Source organism: Xenopus tropicalis, chromosome 6 (genome assembly GCF_000004195.4).
Source record: "Xenopus tropicalis strain Nigerian chromosome 6, UCB_Xtro_10.0, whole genome shotgun sequence".
NCBI classification, from domain to species: Eukaryota; Metazoa; Chordata; class Amphibia; order Anura; family Pipidae; genus Xenopus; species Xenopus tropicalis.
Genome location: NC_030682.2, coordinates 14,542,745 through 14,568,707, shown reverse-complemented (window position 1 = coordinate 14,568,707; position 25,963 = coordinate 14,542,745). Strand labels below are relative to the sequence as shown.

At 45.2% G+C, this 25,963-nt stretch overlaps 1 protein-coding gene across 2 annotated transcripts in view; it reads left to right on the top strand.

Annotated features, from left to right (window-relative positions):
- prkag2 (protein kinase, AMP-activated, gamma 2 non-catalytic subunit) overlaps nucleotides 1–25,963 on the top strand; it is a 149,668-nt gene that overhangs the window by 36,237 nt on the left and 87,468 nt on the right. For both annotated transcript variants that reach the window (XM_012964332.3, XM_012964333.3), the window contains exons 2-3: nucleotides 7,940–8,011; nucleotides 10,804–11,086. In XM_012964332.3, coding sequence (XP_012819786.1) covers nucleotides 7,940–8,011; nucleotides 10,804–11,086 — 355 coding nt within the window. The remainder of the gene's footprint in view (nucleotides 1–7,939; nucleotides 8,012–10,803; nucleotides 11,087–25,963) is intronic.

The following is a 25,963-nucleotide window of genomic DNA, read 5'->3' as shown; positions in this document are numbered from 1 at the left end:
ATCTCCCATTACAGGATCTTCTCTTCTTCACTGACACCTCTTTTGTTTTATCTCCTATATCAGGATCTTCTCTTCTTCACTGCAGCCTCTCTTGCCTTAGGCTCCCTGCACAATCCACCCTCTTGAATGTGTGGAGTCGAGAAGAAGATACAGAAAAATCCCTTGTATAATACCAGACAGGGAATGTCAGGTGCTTCTGTCAAATGTTTTTATGTGAAACGGGGAAACCTGTTCCCACTTATATGACTGTCATCCTGTGCAGCTTTACAGTACAACAGACAGTAAGAGGAAGGATTCTATCTTTACTCCCCTACACATCATATAGGCTTATCCATTGCAGCCCTTGTAGCTAGAGTAGTAGTTCTAACCAACTGCCCCCCAGGTATGTGCCTTGGGCCTCCAACTAATTGCTCCATACCTTCTATTTAGCAATCATGCAGACTGGGGCTCTTATGGGCCACTGGATCTGAGACCCTGCCCCTTGTCTGTGAGCCCAAAGCATATCAGCATCAAAGGACCAGCTTAAGTATTTTTACTGGGTTTGAACAACCAGTTTATTGTCTGTACTGAAAGGTAATGCAACAGGACCCTGCTGCTCCCGACTCCCTAGATGTATCTTACGACTATGTATTGACTCATTATTTCAGCACTTTCCCTTTATAGCCACAGCATTAGTATTTATATATAAGGGCGTGAAATGGGACCGGCGGCCAGAGGAATGAAGGAAACAAAGATTGTTACACATAAATATTTACTCATAAAAAGTTCCCTTGTCTGCATATTAAAGGGGAACTCCAAGGTAAACGTAGTTCCTGCATGCTGTCTGTAAGCTGTGGAGAAGTTGTTACAATCTGTAACATCAGTGTTTTAGTCCCTCCTCCCCTGCCAGGATTCAAATGATGCAGAAAGAGAAGAACTGTTTTGCAGCTGGATTTCAGCATATAAAAATGGTATTTATTCCTACTTTTGAAGGAACAGATTACAGTGATAGGGATATTAGGGGTTTCTGTTTTGTGTGGGGCTCTTTAACTCATTTTGGTTCACACTGAAATAAATACTGGGGCTTGACACTGATATGTAGAATGGGATGGGTCTCATTCAATCAAAAATGTGTTCATTGGCATGCATTTATCCAGACACCCAGAGTTAATAATATATATGGAGTACTTGTGGATCAGGCTTTGGATACTAAAAGCGGCTTAAAGGGAAAGCTAACCCTAAATTTAAATTTCGCACTATGGAAGAGAACAGAATTCGAAGCAACTTCCCAGTATACATGAATGACACCTTTTCATTGGTTCTGTGTTATTTATAAATATAAACTCTGTTGGAAACCGTGTGCGGCTGTCACTTTCTGCTTTTTGCCCCGGCACTTGTGAAACATGTATCAGAAGCCGCTGATTCACAGATCGGGAAAAGAATCAATTTCTGAGACAGGCTCAGAGAACGGATAGGGATAGGGACGCGGCTTTATTAGCAATCACATTTACAAATAACTGTAAAACCATCAAAAATATATAATGAATATACAGTATATTGGAAAGGTGCTTTGAATCCCATTCTCTTTCATTAGGCAACATTTCATTTTTGGGTTTACCTCCCCTTTACATTCCAGGGCATGGGAATATATTGCAGCCATTTGGAATTGTCTGTAATATTTAACCACCCTGAACCCAGAGGAATTTTTTTTCCCCTCCGGTAGCACAATAACAGTGATATGTGCCAGGTACTGCTATGGCGTATCTCCAGGAATAGGTGTATTTGCTGCGGGGAGGGCAAAGTCTAGCTGCTTGGTGCAACACAGTATTGAATGGGAATTGTATCTTTAATGCTTATTATCAGTGGCAGTCAGGGAAAGTTCTTGTTCTCAGTGAGCCGTGGGCATGAAATGTGGCAGATATGCAGGATTCCTGCCAGCCCACTGTGGGCACAATGTAACATTATAACCAATGTGACTGAGACAAAACAGCCCTTTTTATTATGTTAACACTGATACCGATAGCAGAGAGCAGCTCCCAGCGTCCCAGCTTAGGGCCATCATTAGTGTCCCTTGCAATTCAGGGGGCCCAGGCTGCAGAGAATGGGTTTTGGTTTCTGACAAAGTGGTGCCGTTGGCTGGTTGGGGGCGAATCTGGGGTAGGGTCGGGCAGATCCAGATGGGAACATGGAGGCCAGTGAACAATGGCACCCCATGCAAGGCTGATACTGATACCAGAGAGCGGCTTACAGCTTCCCAGCATAACTGCTGCATGTTTTAGGGAAGGACATTTGCCGTGGCCCCCCAATATCAGAGAGGCCATAAGAGGGGTGTAGGTTATTTTACCAAGCACATTATATTGCATAATCATTTTGACACTTTTAGCACATAAATCATTTTTCTCACCTACAAATCGCACTGTTCCTCTCAAGAGCTGAGGATAGAGCCATCATTATGGGCCCTTTGAATGCAGGGGGCCCCCGACTGACAAGAATAGGGTGTGGCTACCTCCTAAACTGGTGCTGTTGGGCTGATCCGGGGCAGCATGGCAGCCCAGGGTCGGACTGGGCTGCCGAGACACCGGGCAAATACCCAGTGGGCCCCCAGCCCTGGTGGGCCCCAGCGGCCCAGACCCGACCCTCTTGCTGCTTCCTCTGGCCTCTGATGTCCCCCCCTGACACGTTTCACAAATGCGTTCAGGGGAGGACAGCGGACAGGGGCCCCTCCGGGGGAGGGGGGTGGGGGTGCGCGGCGGGGGCCCCTGCGGGGGACGCGGCCGGAGGAGGCACCTTGGAGGTGCGGCCCCCCGAGGGTGGCAGCCCTGGTGGGCCCTGCACTCCCCAGTCCGACCCTGTGACAGCCAGACAGTAAGGGTGAAGACACACAGAGCTACTAGTAGCAGCTACTTGTCGTGGCTACTAAAATAGACAATGCTGATCATTTAGTGATAACTGTCTCTACGTGTGTTTTAGCAGAGGCAATTCTCAATATTGTCTATGGAATGGTATTTTCTGGAGTTTAGTAGCTGTAAAAAAGTAGCTGCTGCTAGTATCTCCGTGTGTCTTCACCCTAGGTGAACAATGGAGTTTTATGCAAGGCTGATACTGCAAGCTGGTAATACCTTTGAAGAAGCTGGGGGGACATTCATAAAAACACCAAAATCACCCTTTATTAGAACGTGATTGGAGGTTATCAGCTGAAAATACAGCGTTTTTGGCAGCAGTCCTGCCTGTGTTCTATTAGTCCCCCCTACCTGGGGCTGTTTGTTATTCTTTTCTGTTTGTTTGCACTTTACCTCCCCACTGCGCAGTGCAGGGTGCCAGCCCATAGAAATAAAGCACAATACATTATCACCGGGAGGCGCAGTTGACAGGGCAGCTGTGTTTCCCTTGGTACCCTGCCATTTCTGAGCGCGTTCGGCGAGGCTGTAGCACTGGCAGCACCGATTCCCTACTATGTGCTTATATAACTGCCCTAAAGTCACCTTGCATTCTTTACTCCCAGCTGAAGCACCAGAAATGCAAACATTACTACTTGTCCTTGAATTTTAGAGAAATACAGAGACTGGGGGGAACGTAACGCATTCCTTCCAAAAGCCGAACTGCCTGCAGAGCGACCCCTATAGTCTTGCTTTCCATGCCTTTGTAAAGGAAAAGTAATCCCTCAAAACAAAGTATATTTGCTCTTCTGAGCAATTTTAAAATGACATTTTTAATGATATTTGCAATTTTTTCACAGCTGATATAACGAATTGGAAACAACAGCGCCACCTGGTGTTCATTTCTGCCGACAGGACACAGTCATTAGGAAATTCAGGCAGAAAACCTGAGCAGATACATTGGATGCCTCTTCCCTGCTCACTAACTTCATTTTCCGAACTGAGCAGCATCACATGACCGTGTCCAGTTGGACAGCAGGTGGCGCTGTTCTATTAAAATCATTATATTAGCAGTGTAAAAACTCCAAATGTCTGGAAAACTGCCACAAAAATGGCAAAAGTGCTCAGAAGTGAACGCTATGCAATTTTACATTTGTTTCAAGGTTTATATTTCCTGCACAGGGGACCTCCTCCCAAGGAATGGTTTTGCCTACTGAAAGGGAAAGTAATACTTTTTATTATTCATTTAATATAAAGTTTCAGTTTATTTGCAAATGTAGTTCTGTTGGAAGCAGTATCTGCCTGTTCCATTCTGATATCAGCACTGCTGGTTCTGCCTCATGAAACAATGTATCAGAAGTCAGCTGAATTGTATTTTCTTTCATTAGACAAAAACTTTTTTTTGTGGGGGGGCAGACTTTGCCTTTAATCTATTTCTGGCTGTGCTTTAATCAAGCGTTGGGCAAGGAATGACATCTGAGCATCACATTGGCTGCAGGTCCCATAGCCCCGCCTTGCCCTGCAGGGGCGGAGCTACCATTGGGGCATCAATTATGGAAGCCACAGGCATTTTTTTTTTATTTTTCTCTTGTTATTTATTTACTTTTTCCTTGAAAAAAAAAAAACCAGCCTCCCTATTTTGGGATATAACAAGCTGTGCGGATTGTTGTTTTCTTAGAAAGTGATAAACAGCAGTTTGGGACAGAGCGCGGCCGAGTATTTTTAGATTGGGGATGGGACACAAAAATGTGTCTGCGGGCAAATTAATGATTGTGACTCCGGATGCGCAACCCCTGTATGGCAGCCAGAACGTATTTACTTAGATAGAAAGCGCAGAGCTTGTAGTTTGCAATCGGTATAGGGCAGTCTAGGGGGGGGCTATAGGGAAAGGGGGTAAAACCTGAAAAAGTGTTCGGGGGGTTTGAGGACAGATTGTGGGCGGGGTCTGGTGCAACTGGGTGTGGCCTGTACCTATAAAGCATTTGAGTTCTGTATGTAGGGATCATTGATTTATACAAACTGCTTTGCACTCATTCGTAACCTTAAGGATTTGGATTGGAAAATTCCATTCAGCCTCCAGGTTTCTAAAGATAACACGTTTTCCTGCATCTGTGTTTGTTTTGTGGTCTGCACTTCTTAATCTTGTCTGCTAGCTCTAGGCTGCACGGGTAGAAATGAGCTGTTTTGTCTTCCAGGCTCCTGAGGAGACCATTGTGCCATCACCGATAAGTTCATAAATTATCCCTTTAGACTTGAAGTATGCAGGGGTAACCATTGTGCCGTCACTCATTAGTTAATAAATTATCCCTTTAGACTTGAAGTATGCTGGGGTAACCATTGTGCCGTCACTCATAAGTTCATAAATTATCCCTTTAGACTTGAAGTATGCTGGGGTAACCATTGTGCCGTCACTCATAAGTTCATAAATTATCCCTTTAGACTTGAAGTATGCTGGGGTAACCACTGTGCCATCACTCATAAGTTCATAAATTATCCCTTTAGACTTGAAGTATGCTGGGGTAACCATTGTGCTGTCACTCATAAGTTCATAAATTATCCCTTTAGACTTGAAGTATGCTGGGGTAACCATTGTGCTGTCACTCATAAGTTCATAAATTATCCCATTAGACTTGAAGTATGGTGGGTTAACCATTGTGCCGTCATTTATAAGTTCATAAATTATTCCTTTAGACTGAGGTTACCATTGTGCCGTCACTGATAAGTTCATAAATTATCCCTTTAGACTTGAAGTATGCTGGAGTAACCATTGTGCCGTCACTCATAAGTTCATAAATTATCCCATTAGACTTGAAGTATGGTGGGTTAACCATTGTGCCGTCATTTATAAGTTCATAAATTATTCCTTTAGACTGAGGTTACCATTGTGCCGTCACTGATAAGTTCATAAATTATCCCTTTAGACTTGAAGTATGCTGGGGTAACCACTGTGCCATCACTCATAAGTTCATAAATTATCCCTTTAGACTTGAAGTATGCTGGGGTAGCCAATGTGCTGTCACTCATAAGTTCATTAATTATCCCTTTAGACTTGAAGTATGCTGGAGTAACCATTGTGCCGTCACTCATAAGTTCATAAATTATCCCATTAGACTTGAAGTATGCTGGGGTAACCATTGTGCTGTCACTCATAAGTTCATAAATTATCCCTTTAGACTTGAAGTATGCTGGGGTAACCACTGTGCCATCACTCATAAGTTCATAAATTATCCCTTTAGACTTGAAGTATGCTGGGGTAACCATTGTGCTGTCACTCATAAGTTCATAAATTATCCCATTAGACTTGAAGTATGGTGGGTTAACCATTGTGCCGTCATTTATAAGTTCATAAATTATTCCTTTAGACTGAGGTTACCATTGTGCCGTCACTGATAAGTTCATAAATTATCCCTTTAGACTTGAAGTATGCTGGAGTAACCATTGTGCCGTCACTCATAAGTTCATAAATTATCCCATTAGACTTGAAGTATGGTGGGTTAACCATTGTGCCGTCATTTATAAGTTCATAAATTATTCCTTTAGACTGAGGTTACCATTGTGCCGTCACTGATAAGTTCATAAATTATCCCTTTAGACTTGAAGTATGCTGGGGTAACCACTGTGCCATCACTCATAAGTTCATAAATTATCCCTTTAGACTTGAAGTATGCTGGGGTAGCCAATGTGCCGTCACTCATAAGTTCATTAATTATCCCTTTAGACTTGAAGTATGCTGGAGTAACCATTGTGCCGTCACTCATAAGTTCATAAATTATCCCATTAGACTTGAAGTATGCTGGGGTAACCATTGTGCTGTCACTCATAAGTTCATAAATTATCCCTTTAGACTTGAAGTATGCTGGGGTAGCCAATGTGCCGTCACTCATAAGTTCATTAATTATCCCTTTAGACTTGAAGTATGCTGGAGTAACCATTGTGCCGTCACTCATAAGTTCATAAATTATCCCATTAGACTTGAAGTATGGTGGGTTAACCATTGTGCCGTCATTTATAAGTTCATAAATTATCCCTTTAGACTGAGGTTACCATTGTGCCGTCACTGATAAGTTCATAAATTATCCCTTTAGACTTGAAGTATGCTGGGGTAACCACTGTGCCATCACTCATAAGTTCATAAATTATCCCTTTAGACTTGAAGTATGCTGGGGTAACCATTGTGCTGTCACTCATAAGTTCATAAATTATCCCTTTAGACTTGAAGTATGCTGGGGTAGCCAATGTGCCGTCACTCATAAGTTCATTAATTATCCCTTTAGACTTGAAGTATGCTTGAGTAACCATTGTGCCGTCACTCATAAGTTCATAAATTATCCCATTAGACTTGAAGTATGCTGGGGTAACCATTGTGCCGTCACACATAAGTTCATAAATTATCCCTTTAGACTTGAAGTATGCTGGGGTAACCATTGTGCCATCACTCATACATTCATAAATTATCCCTTTAGACTGAGGTAACCATTGTGTCGTCACTGATAAGTTCATAAATTATCCCTTTAGACTTAAAGTATGCCGGGGTAACCATTGTGCCGTCACTCATAAGTTCATAAGTTATCTCTTTAGACTTGAAGTATGCTGGGGTAACTATTGTGCCATCACTCATAAGTTTATAAATTATCCCTTTAGACTTGAAGTATGCTGAGGTAACCATTGTGCCGTCACTCATAAGTTCATAAATTATCCCTTTAGACTGAGATAACCATTGTGTCGTCACTCATAAGTTCATAAATTATCCCTTTAGACTTGAAGTATGCTGTGGTTACCATTGTGCCGTCACTCATAAATTCATAAATTATCCCTTTAGACTGAGGTAACCATTGTGTCATCACTGATAAGTTCATAAATATGCCTGATAGTCTTGCAGTATGCTGCAGTAACCATTGTGCTGTCACTGATAATTTCATAGGCTTTATAGTCCAGCATTATTTCCAAGTAATTATTGTGGTGTCACTTATATTTTTTCCCAGTAAGCAGGCAGGTAGGTGTCCTGAATACCAGGCAAAATCTGAAAAGAACAATGTGATCCCATTAAGGCCTCTGTAATAGATTCTTTTTATTTTATCCTGCAGGATCTCAGTTCCTTTGCTATGCCGTTTTTGGATGGAGATTTGGATAATGCAGAGAAAAATTCCCAGCGCAAGGTAGGATGTGATGGCCAACAAGATGGAATCGTACCATGTGACTGTGTGGGCGCTCGTATTCTAGTACAAGAGGCCCTAACCAGGCCCTTCATCTGCAGTAGAACCACAACTCCCAGTAACCCTTGTCTTGTGAAGATAGCGGGGAGGGCACAAAAATAAATGTTATTTGCTATTTGCGTGATACTCCAGGTCTCATACAGGGCCAGCAGTCGTTATGGGACCTGGACAGATACTTTGCAGCCAATATGATGCCTGATCACAGCCCAGCCAGGAATGGATTAAAGGTGAAGTCCACCCAAAAACTGTTTTTGCCTAATGAAAGATAATGTAACTCGCCTCTGTTAGTCGTCTGGCTTCTGATACATGAAGAGGCAGAACCAGCAGTGCTGGTAACAACCTGCCATGTAGCACCCTGCAAGGAAGCACCAGTTACCCACCCCAAAGGCTTTACCTAGTTTGCAGTTTATTATGTAGGTGGAGAGACGTCCGTAGTGAGGCAGAACTATATTGCCCTGGCAGGCTGTCCTGCCCTCCTCCTTACCCCCAGCAATGATACAAATCTGATAGAACAGCAAAAGTCAGATCCAAGGGTGGCACAGATTTCCTGCCGCTCCATATTTTTAAGGGGACCAGCAGCACCGACTCAGTAATAACTCCTTCCGACACATCTCTATGTACAATAAAACTGAAATGCTGAGACATGAGAGGGTATTCCTGTGTACACAACAGAAAAATGTGATATCTCCGATGTGACCGGGCGCTTCCTGAATCCGTATCCGTGCCAGCAGCGCAGAGCAGCATTTAGACTATCCATTCACACGAGTGACCCTGCAGAGCCTGGAGTAGAAAGGGGATATTTATTTTAATGGGAAATGAGAGGGAGGCTGTTCCTGCTGAACCCAGATCCCTGGAAACTCCATGCACTGCAGCCTCTGAGCTCATTTACACCTGCCTTCCAATATGAGTGCCCTCATCTATCCGTAATCCAATTGGAAGACCTCTCCCTGAGACCCTGTAGAACATTAAGCAAGTGCCTTTCCCAGCTATATAATGGCAGTATTTGGGCTCAGGAACTAAACCCTAATTATATTGCGTTTTTTTCCATTGCAGTTAGTTGCACCATTTGTAATGGTAACGTACACATGGGTAACTATTGCATTCTAAGCATGAAAGTGCATCAGAGATGCCCCCATACAGCTATGTTAGCAGGGCCCAACCCCAATTATCAGCCCGCTGATCACCTGGCTATGTATCAAATGAACCCCTCTGCCCACCCCCAGCAAACCCCACCTCCTTTGAACCCCTCTGCCCACCCCCTGCAATCCCCACCTCTCTAAGGACCCCCTAAGCAAAGTTCAACCTTACCCTCGGGCGTGATCCAAAGGCTTGCAGGGGATGCTGGGTGTTATAATTCATACATGTGGAGGGCCCTAACCATCAGAGCTTGCAATCTCTTTGTGTAATTCCATAATTTAGCAGTGAGGAGCAGTCTTTCCTATTTCTTGTCTAACTTTTGCACATTATAGAATTATTTTATTATTTCCATTCAGGGTCTGGGTGCTGAATTTTCATTCTGATGCCTGAGGGCCACATTAAGTACAGCAGTATCCTGTGTATCCGTAGGTTAGCTCTGCTGTGTCATAAGGAAATTCTGCACCCCCAGAGAAGTATTGGTCCATCTCAGTTGTGCTGAATCCTCAAGGAACTGCTGCTATTCTTGCGCTGCTTGAACTCGCTGACTTTCCCCTTTCTAAAAATATTGCTTCCAGGCTCACTTTTCATCCAAAAACACCTTAGAACTAAGGTTGCAGCTATGCGGTTGCCCCACCAAAATAAAAGCCTGCAGGGCAACATGACTTGCTTAGATCTGGGCTTTACTGGGAAGGAATGCTGAACTGCGTAATTAAGTGTCAGGATGTCAGCGACCCAGTGACACAGATACATAGGGATACAATAACAATGTTGTTGAACTAAAGCTCCCAAGTCCTGAACCAAATCAGTTGGTTGGCCACAGGCTGGGGATTCTTGTTGCAGTGCACCCCATCACTATCCAGCCCTTGTACCAGCAGCTATAGTAAATGAACCCTCAAGGCATAGATACATCCCCTGGGGACATAGCAGAGTAGGAAGCCCCTCACTGATCACCTTTCCCATGGCCTGGGGCAGTTTCCAGTTTAAGTATATCCTTGTCCTTGCGGGTAATCCATCTCTGTATCTGAGCCAGCTTGCAGACTCAGGAGATAAAGATGTCATTGGTGCTTGTTTTGGAATTCCTGGCTTAAAGGAAAGCTAAAGCTGCATAAAAACAAATTTGTACAGCCAAACAGAGCCTCCTGTAGGCTGCCAGTCCGTATAGGGGCTACCAATAGCCAATCACAGGCAGTATTTGGTACCCCAAGGAAATGTTTGCATGCCCGTGTTGCTCTTCAAATTTGTTTTACATTTCAATGTGGCTCACAGGTTAAAAAGGCCAGGGAACCCTGATTTAAGGTCCCCATACACGGGCCGATTCTAGCTGCCGATGTTGGTCCCTTAGACTGATTCGCCAGTTTATCGGCCCATGTATGGGGACTACTGATGGGCCTGCCCGACTGACATCTGGCCTGAAATCAGCCAGATTTCGATTGGGCAGGTTTAAAAATTTAGTCGGATCGGGGACCACATTGGCTCACATTGGCCCCAGGGCCAAATGGCCGAATTAGCCCGATATCACCCACCAGTAGGTGGGGCTATCAGGAGAAGATGAGCATGTATGTCACCTTTAGACTTACTGCAGTCTCTTGGTTTCACAGGCAGAGGAGCCTTGCAGCACTGGAAGCCCCTCCAAAAGCTTTTTTCCCCGAGGCCTCCAAAACCAGCCATCGAGTCCGTTATCCGCCCCCGTCAAAACCAAGTACAGCCCCGGATCTCCCAAGACTGTCTTTCCCTTCCCGTACCAGGAGTCCCCACCTCGCTCCCCGCGTCGGATGAGCTTCAGCGGCATCTTCAGATCCTCATCCAAAGATTCTTCTTCCCCCAACTCAAACCCATCTACCTCGCCTGGTGGCATCCGCTTCTTTACAAGGTCAAGGAAAGGTAAGTCACATAGTCAGGGGGTGGGTGTTTCTGTGCTTCCAAAACTTGCCTCCAAGCCAGAAATGTACAAATGGCACCTACTTACAGGTCACTGGGAGCAACATCCAAGGGAGTGATGAGCAACATATTGCTCAGTAGCCAATGGTTGGGGATCACTGCTCTAGGAAGTACCCTAAATTCCTATAGATAAACTGCCCTGAATAATAGTGTCTGGCATGTAAGCATAAGTTTCCCATCACACCCTGAGCCCTGCGTTGTGTTTATACATACTTCCCTTTCCCCTAAATACAAGTAAGTAGCACTTAGGAGGAGATCTATAACTGAACGGCAAAAAACAGAAATGAAAGTGACCAACGTCTGTCATTTTTTTTTCCCAAGGGGAAGTAGGACAAGCTGAGCGGATGTGATTCTTATTATAATCAAGCACGGGCAGTTACTGGGGATCTGTAGCAATCATTATTTATATCTTAGTTGGGATCAAGTACAGGTACTGTTTTATTATTACAGAGAAAAGGGAATCATTTAACCATTAAATAAACCCAATAGGACTGTTCTGCCCCAATAAGGGGTAATTATATCTTAGTTGGGATCAAGTACAGGTACTGTTTTATTATTACAGAGAAAAGGGAATCATTTAACCATTAAATAAACCCAATAGGGCTGTTCTGCCCCCAATAAGGGGTAATTATATCTTAGTTGGGATCAAGTACAGGTACTGTTTTATTATTACAGAGAAAAGGGAATCATTTAACCATTAAATAAACCCAACAGGGCTGTTCTGCCCCCAATAAGGGGTAATTATATCTTAGTTGGGATCAAGTACAGGTACTGTTTTATTATTACAGAGAAAAGGGAATCATTTAACCATTAAATAAACCCAATAGGGCTGTTCTGCCCCCAATAAGGGGTAATTATATCTTAGTTGGGATCAAGTACAGGTACTGTTTTATTGTTACAGAGAAAAAGAAAATCATTTTTAAAAATGTGAATTATTTGATTAAAATGGAGTCTACGGGAGATGGCCTTTCCGTAATTCTGAACTTTCTGGATAATGGGTTTCCGGATAAGGGGTCCAATACCTGTACAACAAATAAATTAATTTCCAGGTGACACATAGTTAAAGAAGATGTAGTGACTCAAATAATTGCAGTAGCACTTTACGCCTGTTGATGGTAACAATAACATCTCCTGTTTCAGTGGTTTTCATGTTGTAAATGTCAGCGTTTGTCTCTTGCTATCCTCTGCACTGCTGTTTCTGACTCTTGATACAGTGTAGCAGCTGATGAACAGACCTGCGAAATAGCATGCCAGGCATTGTGGGAAATGGAGTCTTCGCTGGCTGAGAGCTGGTTTCTCTGAAGTGTCTCTGTGTAGGCCCAGTTTATTTATCAGAATGATGGCAGTGTACCTTTAAGAGACTGGCAGGGCTTTGGGCTTTGTTTAGCTGGATCAGCAGTGCAGCCCATAGTACAGACCCCCAGCAACTAACTCTGTGCGAATGGGACGCAGGGGGTAGTGTCCTGCAAGCTCATTAACCCCCAGCCTGTTTATACCAGTAGGAGAGTAGAACAGCTGTTCAGGCGGGGCCCCCGGATACCACTCACAGGATCCAATGGGAAAGTGTCCCTTGTCAGCGAGCAGGCACGGCCCAGGCCTCGGGACGCAACAGAGGAGGTCAGTCCTAAAATTGTGCCGATTTGGGATTATTTTGCTAACACAGCACCGCTGCGACTGTCTCTCACCGTAAAGAGGCCATTTAAAAACTATGTTTGGTAAAAAAATGGTAAAAAGTTAAATAATTGTGGTTCTGTGTATGGAGGTCATACTCCTGCTCTAATACTATTTGAATATGGAGGTTCCTATGGGTGGGGGGCTGCCTCAGGCACCACTGCTTATGGGCCAGCAATTGTATGGGGGAGTGCGCCATAGTGTGTATAGTAAGGCAAGGTGGAGTCAGGGGAAGTGTAGGATAGTGTGTATAGTAAGGCAAGGAGGAGTCAGGGGAAGTGTAGGATAGTGTGTATAGTAAGGTAAGGAGGAGTCAGGGGAAGTGTAGGATAGTGTGTATAGTAAGGCAAGGAGGAGTCAGGGGAAGTGTAGGATAGTGTGTATAGTAAGGCAAGGAGGAGTCAGGGGAAGTGTAGGATAGTGTGTATAGTAAGGTAAGGAGGAGTCAGGGGAAGTGTAGGATAGTGTGTATAGTAAGGTAAGGAGGAGTCAGGGGAAGTGTAGGATAGTGTGTATAGTAAGGTAAGGAGGAGTCAGGGGAAGTATAGGATAGTGTGTATAATTAGGCAAGATGGTGTAGGGAAGGGGCACTTATTGTTGGCTTGTGTGTGCGCTGCAAGCAGGAGGATGTTACTAACACTTCATGTGGAGCTGCCCCCTATGCATTCTCCAGATGTTGTTAAACTATAATACCCATAATACATATAGTTAAGGGAGCTGAGTGTTGCAGTTCAGTAACAGCTCAAGAACTAAATGTTTTTGGGTTAAAATGGGAAAATCCCTGTGGGAAGCCGTGTATGCAGGTCATGGTTTATGACATAACCCAGTAATTTCACGTAAACACGGAGTCATTTTCACAACACGGAAGCTGAAATTTAACCCTTCCATATATTAATCTACATACATAAATTAGGATTTAGATTTAGTCCGGTATTCGGCCGAAGGATTCAGGGTTCAGCCAAATCCAAAAATAGTGTATTTGGTGAATCCCTAATATAAGTGCAATGTTAATGAGGAATACATCAGTTTATGTTCCCTCCCTGATACCCCCGCCAGGGTAAAGGGGGGCCATACACAGGCAGATTTCAGCCAATTCGGGTCCTGCAGACAGGCCTCCCGATATATGGCCTCAAATAGCCTAGAACAGTGCTGTCCAACTGGCGGCCCGCGGGCCGCATGCGGCCCGCGACCCCCCTCTGTGTGGCCCCCCACCTGTCTGGCTGCTTTGATGGCTTACTCTTGTGTAAGCTTTAAATGGTATCAGTACTGTGATTAACTGCCCCCCCTGCATGGTTCTCACCTCAGATTCAGGCTGTAATCAGGCTGTATTGTTTAAATATGTAATCCCCTGTGTTTTTCACACCTTTTAATACCTGCATTGTTCACACCTCAGTCTCAGGCTGTAATCACCCCCATTGTTCCCCTGTTCACACCTCAGGAGCAGTAGAAACCCACAAATAAACCCTGCACACTACAAAAAGAACATATACTGAGGTGGTACTGCAATTAAAAAGTTTTTTAATATATAGTTATTGTGCAGACTGTAGGAGCAGTGCCAGCATTGTGTCACTGTAGGCTGCCTTTGTGTGCCATACACCCAGGCAGCATAGGGCAAGCAGAGTATGGCACACACAGGCAGGGTAGGGAAGGCAGAGTATGGCACACACAGGCAGAGTATGGCACACACAGGCCAAGTTTGGCACAAACCAGCCAAGAATGGCACACACAGTGAAAGTATGGCACACACAGGCAGGGTAGGGCAGGCAGAGTATGGCACACACAGGCCAAGTATGGCACAAACCAGCCAAGAATGGCACACACAGTGAAAGTATGGCACGCAGGCAGGGTAGGGCAGGCAGAGTATGGCACACACAGGCAGGGTAGGGAAGGCAGAGTATGGCACACACAAAGGCAGGGTAGGGCAGGCAGAGTATGGCACACAGGCAGGGTAGGGAAGGCAGAGTATGGCACACACAAAGGCAGGGTAGGGCAGGCAGAGTATGGCACACACAGGCAGGGTAGGGAAGGCAGAGTATGGCACACACAAAGGCAGGGTAGGGCAGGCAGAGTATGGCACACAGGCAGGGTAGGGAAGGCAGAGTATGGCACACACAAAGGCAGGGTAGGGAAGGCAGAGTATGGCACACAGGCATGGTAGGGAAGGCAGAGTATGGCAGGTTTTTGCTGTACTACAACCATTAATATGGGTATGGTCATGTGATAACATGGGTGTGGTTTCAAGTGGGTGCGGTTTTAAAAAGGGGAGTGGTCAAAACTGGCTTCCATTATCGGCCCTCCACCACGTAGGTCGGAAAAATTCCGGCCCTCGGTACAACAGAAGTTGGACAGCACTGGCCTAGAATAAGCCAGATCTTGATTGGGCAGGTTTGAGTTTCCCATTGAATTAGGGACTGTTGATGCAGCCCTTGGTCTGACAGGCCATATACCCACCATTTTAATTTGATAGTTTGGCCCTAGGGTGGGCATATGGTAGGTGGGCACATAGTAGGTGGGCACATGGTAGGTGGGCATATGGTAGGTGGGCACATGGTAGGTGGGCACATGGTAGGTGGGCATATGGTAGGTGGGCACATGGTAGGTCGGCATATGGTAGGTGGGCACATGGTAGGTGGGCACATGGTAGGTGGGCACATGGTAGGTGGGCATATGGTAGGTGGGCACATGGTAGGTGGGCATATGGTAGGTGGGCACATGGTAGGTGGGCATATGGTAGGTGGGCACATGGTAGGTGGGCACATGGTAGGTGGGCATATGGTAGGTGGGCACATGGTAGGTGGGCATATGGTAGGTGGGCACATGGTAGGTCGGCATATGGTAGGTGGGCACATGGTAGGTGGGCACATGGTAGGTGGGCACATGGTAGGTGGGCATATGGTAGGTGGGCACATGGTAGGTGGGCACATGGTAGATCGGCATATGGTAGGTGGGCACATGGTAGGTGGGCACATGGTAGGTGGGCACATGGTAGGTGGGCATATGGTAGGTGGGCACATGGTAGGTGGGCACATGGTAGGTGGGCATATGGTAGGTGGGCACATCGGGGAAACAATCCGCTCATTTGGTGACCCAGAGAGACGAGGGACAAAGAAGCAAATGCTCACACTGTTGAAGCAAAAGCTCACACTGTTGGTGCTCGGATTGGTTTAGTCTGTGCTTGGGGATTTGTTATCCATATGATTATATTCAGGGCAAATGAGAATCAAGTCAAACCGGGGAGGGGGGTGGCACAAATCTTTAGAAAGTACAGTAAATTCCATTTGTGCCCTTGTTATCCAACACCCCATATAAGCTGATTCTACTTTAAAGGATTTACAGCTTTCAATGAACTGTCGGGTCATATGAGGTAAACTAATAATACATAGATAATCCCCCTTTATTAAATATTTCACTTTCAATTTATAGCATTTCTAATTAGCTCTAAATATCCTGGCCTTTGGAACCTTCCGCAGTAAGCCTTTAGCTATAGCTAGAATCTCAGCCATAAAGCAGGGCAGGACTGCTGTTACTTAATTAAATGTACTTTTATTATACCATATGCATCTCTTATAACAAGGGCACTTTTTGTGGAGCAAGCACCCCATCTGCTGGTTGTTACGGGTAACATCTTGTATTTACTCCAGGTTAAAAGGAATATTGTCATTAGAAAACATGTTGTTTTTCAAAACCCATCAGTTAATAGAGCTTCTCCAGCAGAATCCTGCATTGTAATCTGTTTTACAGATTTTTTTATGTTTAATTTTGAAATTTCACAGCTCCCAGTAGGTATCAGAATAGCACTCAATAGTAAGTGCTGCAAGTTGCAGTGATATCCCCCCCCTCCCAGCAGCCGATCAGCAGAACAATGGGAAGGGAGCAAGATAGCAGCTCCCAGTAGGTATCAGAATAGCACTCAGTAGTAAGAAATCCAAGTCCGGCTTGGGACTCCTCCAGTTACATGGGAGTAGGAGAAACAATAGGTTAGCTGAAAGCAGTTCTAATGTGTAGCGCTGGCTCCTTCTGAAAGCTCAGACTCAGGCACACTTTACTGCTACGCTGTAAGTTGGAGTGATATCCCCCCCCCAGCAGCCGATCAGCAGAACAATGGGAAGGGAGCAAGATAGCAGCTCCCAGTAGGTATCAGAATAGCACTCAATAGTAAGAAATCCAAGTCCGGCTTGGGACTCCTCCAGTTACATGGGAGTAGGAGAAACAATAGGTTAGCTGAAAGCAGTTCTAATGTGTAGCGCTGGCTCCTTCTGAAAGCTCAGACTCAGGCACACTTTACTGCTACGCTGTAAGTTGGAGTGATATCCCCCCCCCAGCAGCCGATCAGCAGAACAATGGGAAGGGAGCAAGATAGCAGCTCCCAGTAGGTATCAGAATAGCACTCAATAGTAAGAAATCCAAGTCCGGCTTGGGACTCCTCCAGTTACATGGGAGTAGGAGAAACAATAGATTAGCTGAAAGCAGTTCTAATGTGTAGCACTGGCTGAAAGCTCAGACTCAGGCACAAGGCACTGAGATGGCGCCTACACACCAATATTACAGCTACAAATACATTTGTTGGTTCAAGAATAAAAGGTTAAATGGCAGAGGGAATTACTTGCTATGTAAACAGTGTCATTTAGAAATACATAAGTACCCCATAAAAATCATGACAGAATCCCCTTTAAGTAAGTCATTAACATTATTATTTTTTTCTTAATTTGTGAATGTGTATTAATTCAGGGCCAATTATAATAAATGGGCAAAAGGGGGCATTTGCCCAGGGCTTACCAGTGCACACTAGCACACCTTTCATATGGAATAACTTTTGGCAGAAGCATCCTGCAGAGATGGCAGACCCCTCATTTTTAATGAACTAGAAGAGCCATACAGTGTTGTTCTTTTTATTGTTCATTTATCTGCCTTTTTTTTGTGGCATTGCCATTTTATCATTTTTTTTACCACAATTTTCTTTGGGCAGCGGGGGTCCACCAGTGAAATTTTGACCAGGGCCCACTGGTACCTTGAAGTGATAATTTCTACTAATACCCAGACTCGTCCTTCTGTGTTTTCTTATAAGAATTGCAGTTATGAATTTTGAGCAGCAGGGGACAGTGCAGCTAAAGAATATAAAGTAACTGGCCGCCTTGAGACTAATCTATACGGGCTTTTTGCCTAGGGAGGTCATTTATATATTTAATCAGGTTTGCGACTGATCCTTATGATGCTGCCAATCAGAAATCACCAATAAACGCTCTGCCAATATCAGTTCTTGTATGGGCAAATGTCATATGAATTGGATGCCTGTAAGATTGTGAGCTCTGTTGAGCAGGACCCTCTTTGCCTCCTGTATGGGTCACTATTTGCTGTATGGTTGCACCCACTTTTTGTACAGCGCTACAGAATAGGTTGGTGCTTTAGAAATACATTCTAGTGATGATACGTACATTATAAAAGGGAAAATGGGGTTAAAGGGGTTGTTCACCTTTGACTTAACGTTTAGTTTGATGTAGAGAGTGATTTGCAATTTGCAATTGGTCTTCATTTTTTAATATTTGTAGTTTTTTAGTTATTTCACTTTTTGTTCAGAAGCTGTTGAGGTTGGTGTTTCAGCAGCTATCTGGTTGCTAGGGTCCAAATTACTATGAATAAGAGACTGGAATATGAATAGAAGAGGACCCGAATAGAAAGAAAAGTAATAAAAAGTAACAATAACAATAAAATTGTAGCCTCACAGGGCAATAGGTTTTGGCTGCCGGGGTCACTGACCCCTGCAAAAAGTTAGAAGAAAAAGGGCAAATAATTCAAAAACTGTTTAAAATAAATAATGAAGACCAATTGAAAAGTTGGCCATTCCATAACATACTAAGGTAAACCACTCACTGACCCACCAGGTACTGGGGAAAACCCTTTTGGGCCCTTGGCAGCTAGGGACATGAGCAAGGGACGTGCCACCCACTGCGTTGCCCAAATAGACGTCTCCATCTGCCCGCCCCTCACAGAATGGCCACACCCACCTTGCCTAAATTCATTACATTTTGCTTTGTGCTCTGCCAAGCAAGCAGCATGGCAGCTCCGGCACACACACATGGCACGGCTAAGCCCATACCTCCCGGCATTAGCAAATGAAAAGTGGCAAGCGTAGTGTTAATATCCTAGCGGTGACAGTTCCACTTTAAGGGACGGGTTCTGCCCGAATGGGATAATAGCTGGTTACGAGCCTCCCTCAGTCATAACACAGAGAGACATTCTGGGCCCTTTGCCAGCACCTTGTATCCGTCCCAGTGTTATTGAATTATCCAAGAAAGGACATAAGCGCTTACAGAGCACAAGTGCAGCCCTGCTGGGGGGGGGTGTGGGGGGCAGAACTTATATTAATGCCGGCGGCCCGTATTCCATAGACTCTAATAACAGTCTGTGTGGCCCCCCTGTCACCTTGGGATACTGGCACTGGGGTTCCACAGGCAGCAAGGGGGTTACAGGGGGTCCGGCCAATGCAGAACAGTTGGTGGGTGGGGTGCATTTGATATAAATTACGGGGTGCCCAGCTGGGGCCCTGTCCATTATTATTATATATTATCATTTTCATACACAATAAATAAAACTGTAGAATGTCTTTTAACCCCCTCCCCAATCTACCCCAATTCATCTTAACTTCTTTGTAAGCCACACCCCCAAATTCAGCCCCCCCCCCCCCCCCCCCAGCAGTTTGGATGTAGAAGAACAGGGACAGCTGGGAGGAATGCAAACAGGCCAGAATCAGGGCTTTCCATCACCGATTTTCTATTAATGTTCCTTTAAACAACGTTGCCAGAACGGCATTAGCCACGGGGCACGCTGAGCCATTAGCAAAGGGCAAAGGTTGCTTGTTACAAATTAGCTGTGTGGCCCTGTAGCTCTGGGGCCAGTGCTTTACTGTAAGTGCAAATCAATATTCCACAATGGCTTTCCTGGGGTATTACTATTACTATTTGTCACCCCCTGCCCCTGTTATTCTTGGCCCCCCAACACATGGCTGTAGTGCCGCACTGTTGGGCTGTATGGGGTGCAGCCATGCTAGATAGGGAAAGCTGCTGAGGCAGTTGAACTGTACAGCACCGCAGTCACCCCTATTCTGAATTTTACACATTTTAGTAAAATATAAATATATATACACACACAGCCTGTGGGCATACACTGGAAGGTACGGTATAGTAGGGCGTTGACTCTCAGCAAGTGCAGAAGGAATGTGCCTTTAAACGTTGCCTTTTGTACCGCTTTAACCCTTTCCTTGCAAGTTTTTTTTTCTCTGGCTTTGGGAAAACCACATTGCTAGGTGTATAGTTGTAACATAAAAACCTGAAGTGTACTGGCCGGCAAAGGGTTAATGACAATTGCCCCAAAGCCCTTGCAAGCCTGCAAAAATCGCTGTCACCCCTGCCACCCCATCCATACTGCACCCCTTGTACAGGTATGGGATCCGTTATCTGGAAACCCGATATCCAGAAAGCTCTGAATTACTGAAAGCCTGTGTGCCATAGACTCTGTTTTAATCAAATAATTCAGATTTTTAAAATTGATTTCCTTTTTTCTGTAATAATAAAACAGTACCTGTACTTGATCCCAACTAAGATATAATTACCCCTTATTGGGGCAGAACAGCCCTATTGGGTTTATTTAATGGTTAAATGATTCCCTTTTCTCTGTAATAATAAAACAGTACCTGTACTTGATCCCAACTAAGATATAATTACCCCTTATTGGGGGCAGAACAGCCCTATTGGGTTTATTTAATGGTTAAATGATTCCCTTTTCTCTGTAATAATAAAACAGTACCTGTACTTGATCCCAACTAAGATATAATTACCCCTTATTGGGGCAGAACAGCCCTATTGGGTTTATTTCATGGTTAAATGATTCCCTTTTCTCTGTAATAATAAAACAGTACCTGTACTTGATCCCAACTAAGATATAAATAATCCTTAATGGATACAAAATAATCCTATTGGGTTTATTTAATGTTTTATTGATTTTTTAGTAGACTTAAGGCAGTGCTGTCCAACTGGCGGCCCGCAGGCCGCATGCGGCCCGCGACCCCCTTCTGTGTGGCCCCCCACCTGTCTGGCTGCTTTGATGGCTTACTCTTGTGTAAGCTTTAAATGGTATCAGTACTGTGATTAACTGCCCCCCCCTGCATGGTTCTCACCTCAGATTCAGGCTGTAATCAGGCTGTATTGTTTAAATATGTAATCCCCTGTGTTGTTCACACCTTTTAATCTCTGCATTGTTCACCCCCTGCAGTGTTCACACCTCAGGCTCAGGCTGTAATCACCCCCATTGTTCCCCTGTTCACACCTCAGGAGCAGTAGAAACCCACAAATAATCCCTGCATACTACAAAAAGAACATATACTGAGGTGGTACTGCAATTAAAAAGTTTTTTAATATATAGTTATTGTGCAGACTGTAGAAGCAGTGCCAGCATTGTGTCACTGTAGGCTGCCTGTGTGTGCCATACACACAGGCAGCATAGGGCAAGCAGAGTATGGCACACACAGGCAGAGTAGGGAAGGCAGAGTATGGCACACACAGGCCAAGTTTGGCACAAACCAGCCAAGAATGGCACACACAGTGAAAGTATGGCACACACAGGCAGGGTAGGGAAGGCAGAGTATGGCACACACAGGCAGTGTAGGGAAGGCAGAGTATGGCACACACAGGCAGGGTAGGGAAGGCAGAGTATGCACACACAGGCCAGGTATGGCACAAACCAGCCAAGAATGGCACACACAGTGAAAGTATGGCACGCAGGCAGGGTAGGGCAGGCAGAGTATGGCACACACAGGCAGGGTAGGGAAGGCAGAGTATGGCACACACAAAGGCAGGGTAGGGCAGGCAGAGTATGGCACACAGGCAGGGTAGGGCAGGCAGAGTATGGCAGGTTTTTGCTGTACTACAACCATTAATATGGGTATGGTCATGTGATAACATGGGTGTGGTTTCAAGTGGGTGCGGTTTCAAAAAGGGGAGTGGTCAAAACTGGCTTCCATTATCGGCCCTCCACTACATAGGTCGGAAAAATTCCGGCCCTCGGTACAACAGAAGTTGGACAGCACTGACTTAAGGTATGGAGATCCAAATTACGGAAAGATCCCTTATCTGGAATACCCTTGGTCCCGAGCATTCTGGATAACGGGTCCTATACCTGTACCCTTCTACAGTCTGCCCCCCCGTAGGATTCAGGCCAGTGCCCAGCTTGTGGGTGGGCAGCCAGCTAGGTGGACCTGACAGGGAACTGTTGCTTCTCAGTGTGAGGGCAGATATCTGATTGGCTGCCCATTTCTTAGTATGCTTCATGTAATAAAAAGCTATATTTCCCCTTTAAAGGACAAGGAAAGGCTTCTTTCTGCCCCCAGACTGGCATGTCTCATCTTTAAACAAAATGTGCCCCAGGTATTTCCCAACTGAGGGCCACACTGCCATTTCCCTTTCTGTTCCCCGGTATCCCTGGGATAGTAATACCCTTGCACCCAAATAGGGAAGAATATGGCAGCCTGGCACCCTGCCAGAACCCCCCCGGAATAAGGCATTTTTTAATGCACAAGATAGAAAGTAAGTGGTTTCATTCCATGGGGGGGCTGGCACCCCCAGTCATATTGAATTTCATTGTCCTGACACTGAAGGACGAGGGGATACACCCAGCCTTTGAAATGTTCCTAAACTTCTCAGAATCCATATCTGCCCAATCATGTGGCTGCCAGTCAGCCCTGTGCCCAAGTACACAGTGAGCAGGGTGTGAGGGCCTTTAGGGACAGGACATGCCCTACACCCCCACTCACTTTGTAGTAATGCCCCCCCCCCCCACTAATGATTTATGGTGTAAGTGATCCCGGGCCCACTATCATGTGTCCTCCTCCCAAATCACCTTCGTGTGATGCCCAGTCGCCAGCTGATGGCGCTCCCTCCCTTTCTACTCCCCATTCATTTTGCCCAGGTACTATGGAGATATATATTAGCTGCCATTACTTGGAATTACTACTCTGCTATACTCCCATAAATCTGAGCCCCTCCCACTGATTCATCTGTCTGTTTCCAGCTGGACAGACAGTTTATTCCTTAGATACTATATAGTTGGAGGGGCTGTCCCACTTCTCTTTGCCTCCTTACATGATCTGCGGGGACATTTTTTGCATTGCTCATACCAACAAGTTTGGGGATAATGATGAGCTTGTTATAATGATCTTCTTGGCATGTCTGTCGTAAATGGAATCATCTGAATCCAGGTTCTGCAGCAGGAGTGGGCCAAGCCGACCGGGCGCCCTAGGCAACGCGGTCGGCTACCTCGCCCCTGCACCACTTTATCGCACCCCCCCCCCGTGTGGTTTGAGGCGCATACGCAGTTCGAGCGCAGGTGCGGGGCCCGACATGGTTTGCGATGCGACGCGGCGCAACGCAAAACTGTACTAGGGGTAGGCAGGAGAGGCTGCTGCCTGGCGCCCCCCAATCATTGTGCCCTAGGCAGCTGCCTCTTCTGCCTACCCCTAGTTCCGGCCCTGTTCTGCAGTGATCTTCCTGGGGTAAATGCAGTGTTTTGAAGCCGGTTTCTGCATTGATCTTACTGGCATGTTTAGGGTTAATTGCAGTGCTCTTTATACATTTTCTAAAGTGACCTTTTCGGCTTGTGTGGGGTTAGTGTAGTAGTCTGCTACTTTCTTCAGTGGCCTTACTAGCATCTCTGGGGTTAATGCAGTGCTCTGAATCAGTTTTCGCTCTGAAGGACGCTCTGAAGGACCATTCCTGCACTGGTACAGCTGGGGTGTTTGCTACAGAAACCCTACTATAGTTTATATAAATACCCCGCTGTGTAGCCCCGGGGGCAGCCGTTCCTGCACTGGTACAGCTGGGGTGTTTGCTACAGAAACCCTACTATAGTTTATATAAATACCCCGCTGTGTAGCCCCGGGGGCAGCCATTCCTGCACTGGTACAGCTGGGGTGTTTGCTACAGAAACCCTACTATAGTTTATATAAATACCCTGCTGTGTAGCCCCGGGGGCAGCCATTCCTGCACTGGTACAGCTGGGGTGTTTGCTACAGAAACCCTACTATAGTTTATATAAATACCCCGCTGTGTAGCCCCGGGGGCAGCCATTCCTGCACCGGTACAGCTGGGGTGTTTGCTACAGAAACCCTACTATAGTTTATATAAATACCCCGCTGTGTAGCCCCGGGGGCAGCCATTCCTGCACTGGTACAGCTGGGGTGTTTGTTACAGAAACCCTACTATAGTTTATATAAATACCCCGCTGTGTAGCCCCGGGGGCAGCCATTCCTGCACTGGTACAGCTGGGGTGTTTGCTACAGAAACCCTACTATAGTTTATATAAATACCCTGCTGTGTAGCCCCGGGGGCAGCCATTCCTGCACTGGTACAGCTGGGGTGTTTGCTACAGAAACCCTACTATAGTTTATACAGTGGTGTGAAAAACTATTTGCCCCCTTCCTGATTTCTTATTCTTTTGCATGTTTGTCACACTTAAATGTTTCTGCTCATCAAAAACCGTTAACTATTAGTCAAAGATAACATAATTGAACACAAAATGCAGTTTTTAAATGAAGGTTTACGTTATTAAGGGAGAAAAAAAAACTCCAAATCTACATGGCCCTGTGTGAAAAAGTGATTGCCCCCCTTGTTAAAAAATAACTTAACTGTGGTTTATCAATTTCAGTTTTCAATTTCAATATCAATTTCTGTAGTCACCCCCAGGCCTGATTACTGCCACACCTGTTTCAATCAAGAAATCACTTAAATAGGAGCTACCTGACACAGAGAAGTAGCCCAAAAGCACCTCAAAAGCTAGACATCATGCCAAGATCCAAAGAAATTCAGGAACAAATGAGAACAAAAGTAATTGAGATCTATCAGTCTGGTAAAGGTTATAAAGCCATTTCTAAAGCTTTGGGACTCCAGCGAACCACAGTGAGAGCCATTATCCACAAATGGCAAAAACATGGAGCAGTGGTGAACCTTCCCAGGAGTGGCCGGCCGACCAAAATTACCCCAAGAGCGCAGAGACAACTCATCCGAGAGGCCACAAAAGACCCCAGGACAACATCTAAAGAACTGCAGGCCTCACTTTTAAGGTCAGTGTTCACGACTCCACCATAAGAAAGAGACTGGGCAAAAACGGCCTGCATGGCAGATTTCCAAGGCGCAAACCACTTTTAAGCAAAAAGAACATTATGGCTTGTCTGAATTTTGCTAAAAAACATCTCAATGATTGCCAAGACTTTTGGGAAAATACCTTGTGGACCGACAAGACAAAAGTTGAACTTTTTGGAAGGTGCGTGTCCCGTTACATCTGGCGTAAAAGTAACACAGCATTTCAGAAAAAGAACATCATACCAACAGTAAAATATGGTGGCGGTAGTGTGATGGTCTGGGGTTGTTTTGCTGCTTCAGGACCTGGAAGGCTTGCTGTGATAGATGGAACCATGAATTCTACTGTCTACCAAAAAATCCTGAAGGAGAATGTCCGGCCATCTGTTCGTCAACTCAAGCTGAAGCGATCTTGGGTGCTGCAGCAGGACAATGACCCAAACACACCAGCAAATCCACCTCTGAATGGCTGAAGAAAAACAAAATGAAGACTTTGGAGTGGCCTAGTCAAAGTCCTGACCTGAATCCTATTGAGATGTTGTGGCATGACCTTAAAAAGGCGGTTCATGCTAGAAAACCCTCAAATAAAGCTGAATTACAACAATTCTGCAAAGATGAGTGGGCCAAAATTCCTCCAGAGCGCTGTAAAAGACTCGTTGCAAGTTATCGCAAACGCTTGATTGCAGTTATTGCTGCTAAGGGTGGCCCAACCAGTTATTAGGTTCAGGGGGCAATTACTTTTTCACACAGGGCCATGTAGGTTTGGATTTTTTTTCTTCCTAAATAATAAAAACCCTCATTTAAAAACTGCATTTTGTGTTCAATTATGTTATCTTTGACTAATAGTTAAATGTGTTTGATGATCAGAAACATTTTGTGTGAAAAACATGCAAAAGAATAAGAAATCAGGAAGGGGGCAAATAGTTTTTCACACCACTGTATAAATACCCCGCTGTGTAGCCCCGGGGGCAGCCATTCCTGCACTGGTACAGCTGGGGTGTTTGCTACAGAAACCCTACTATAGTTT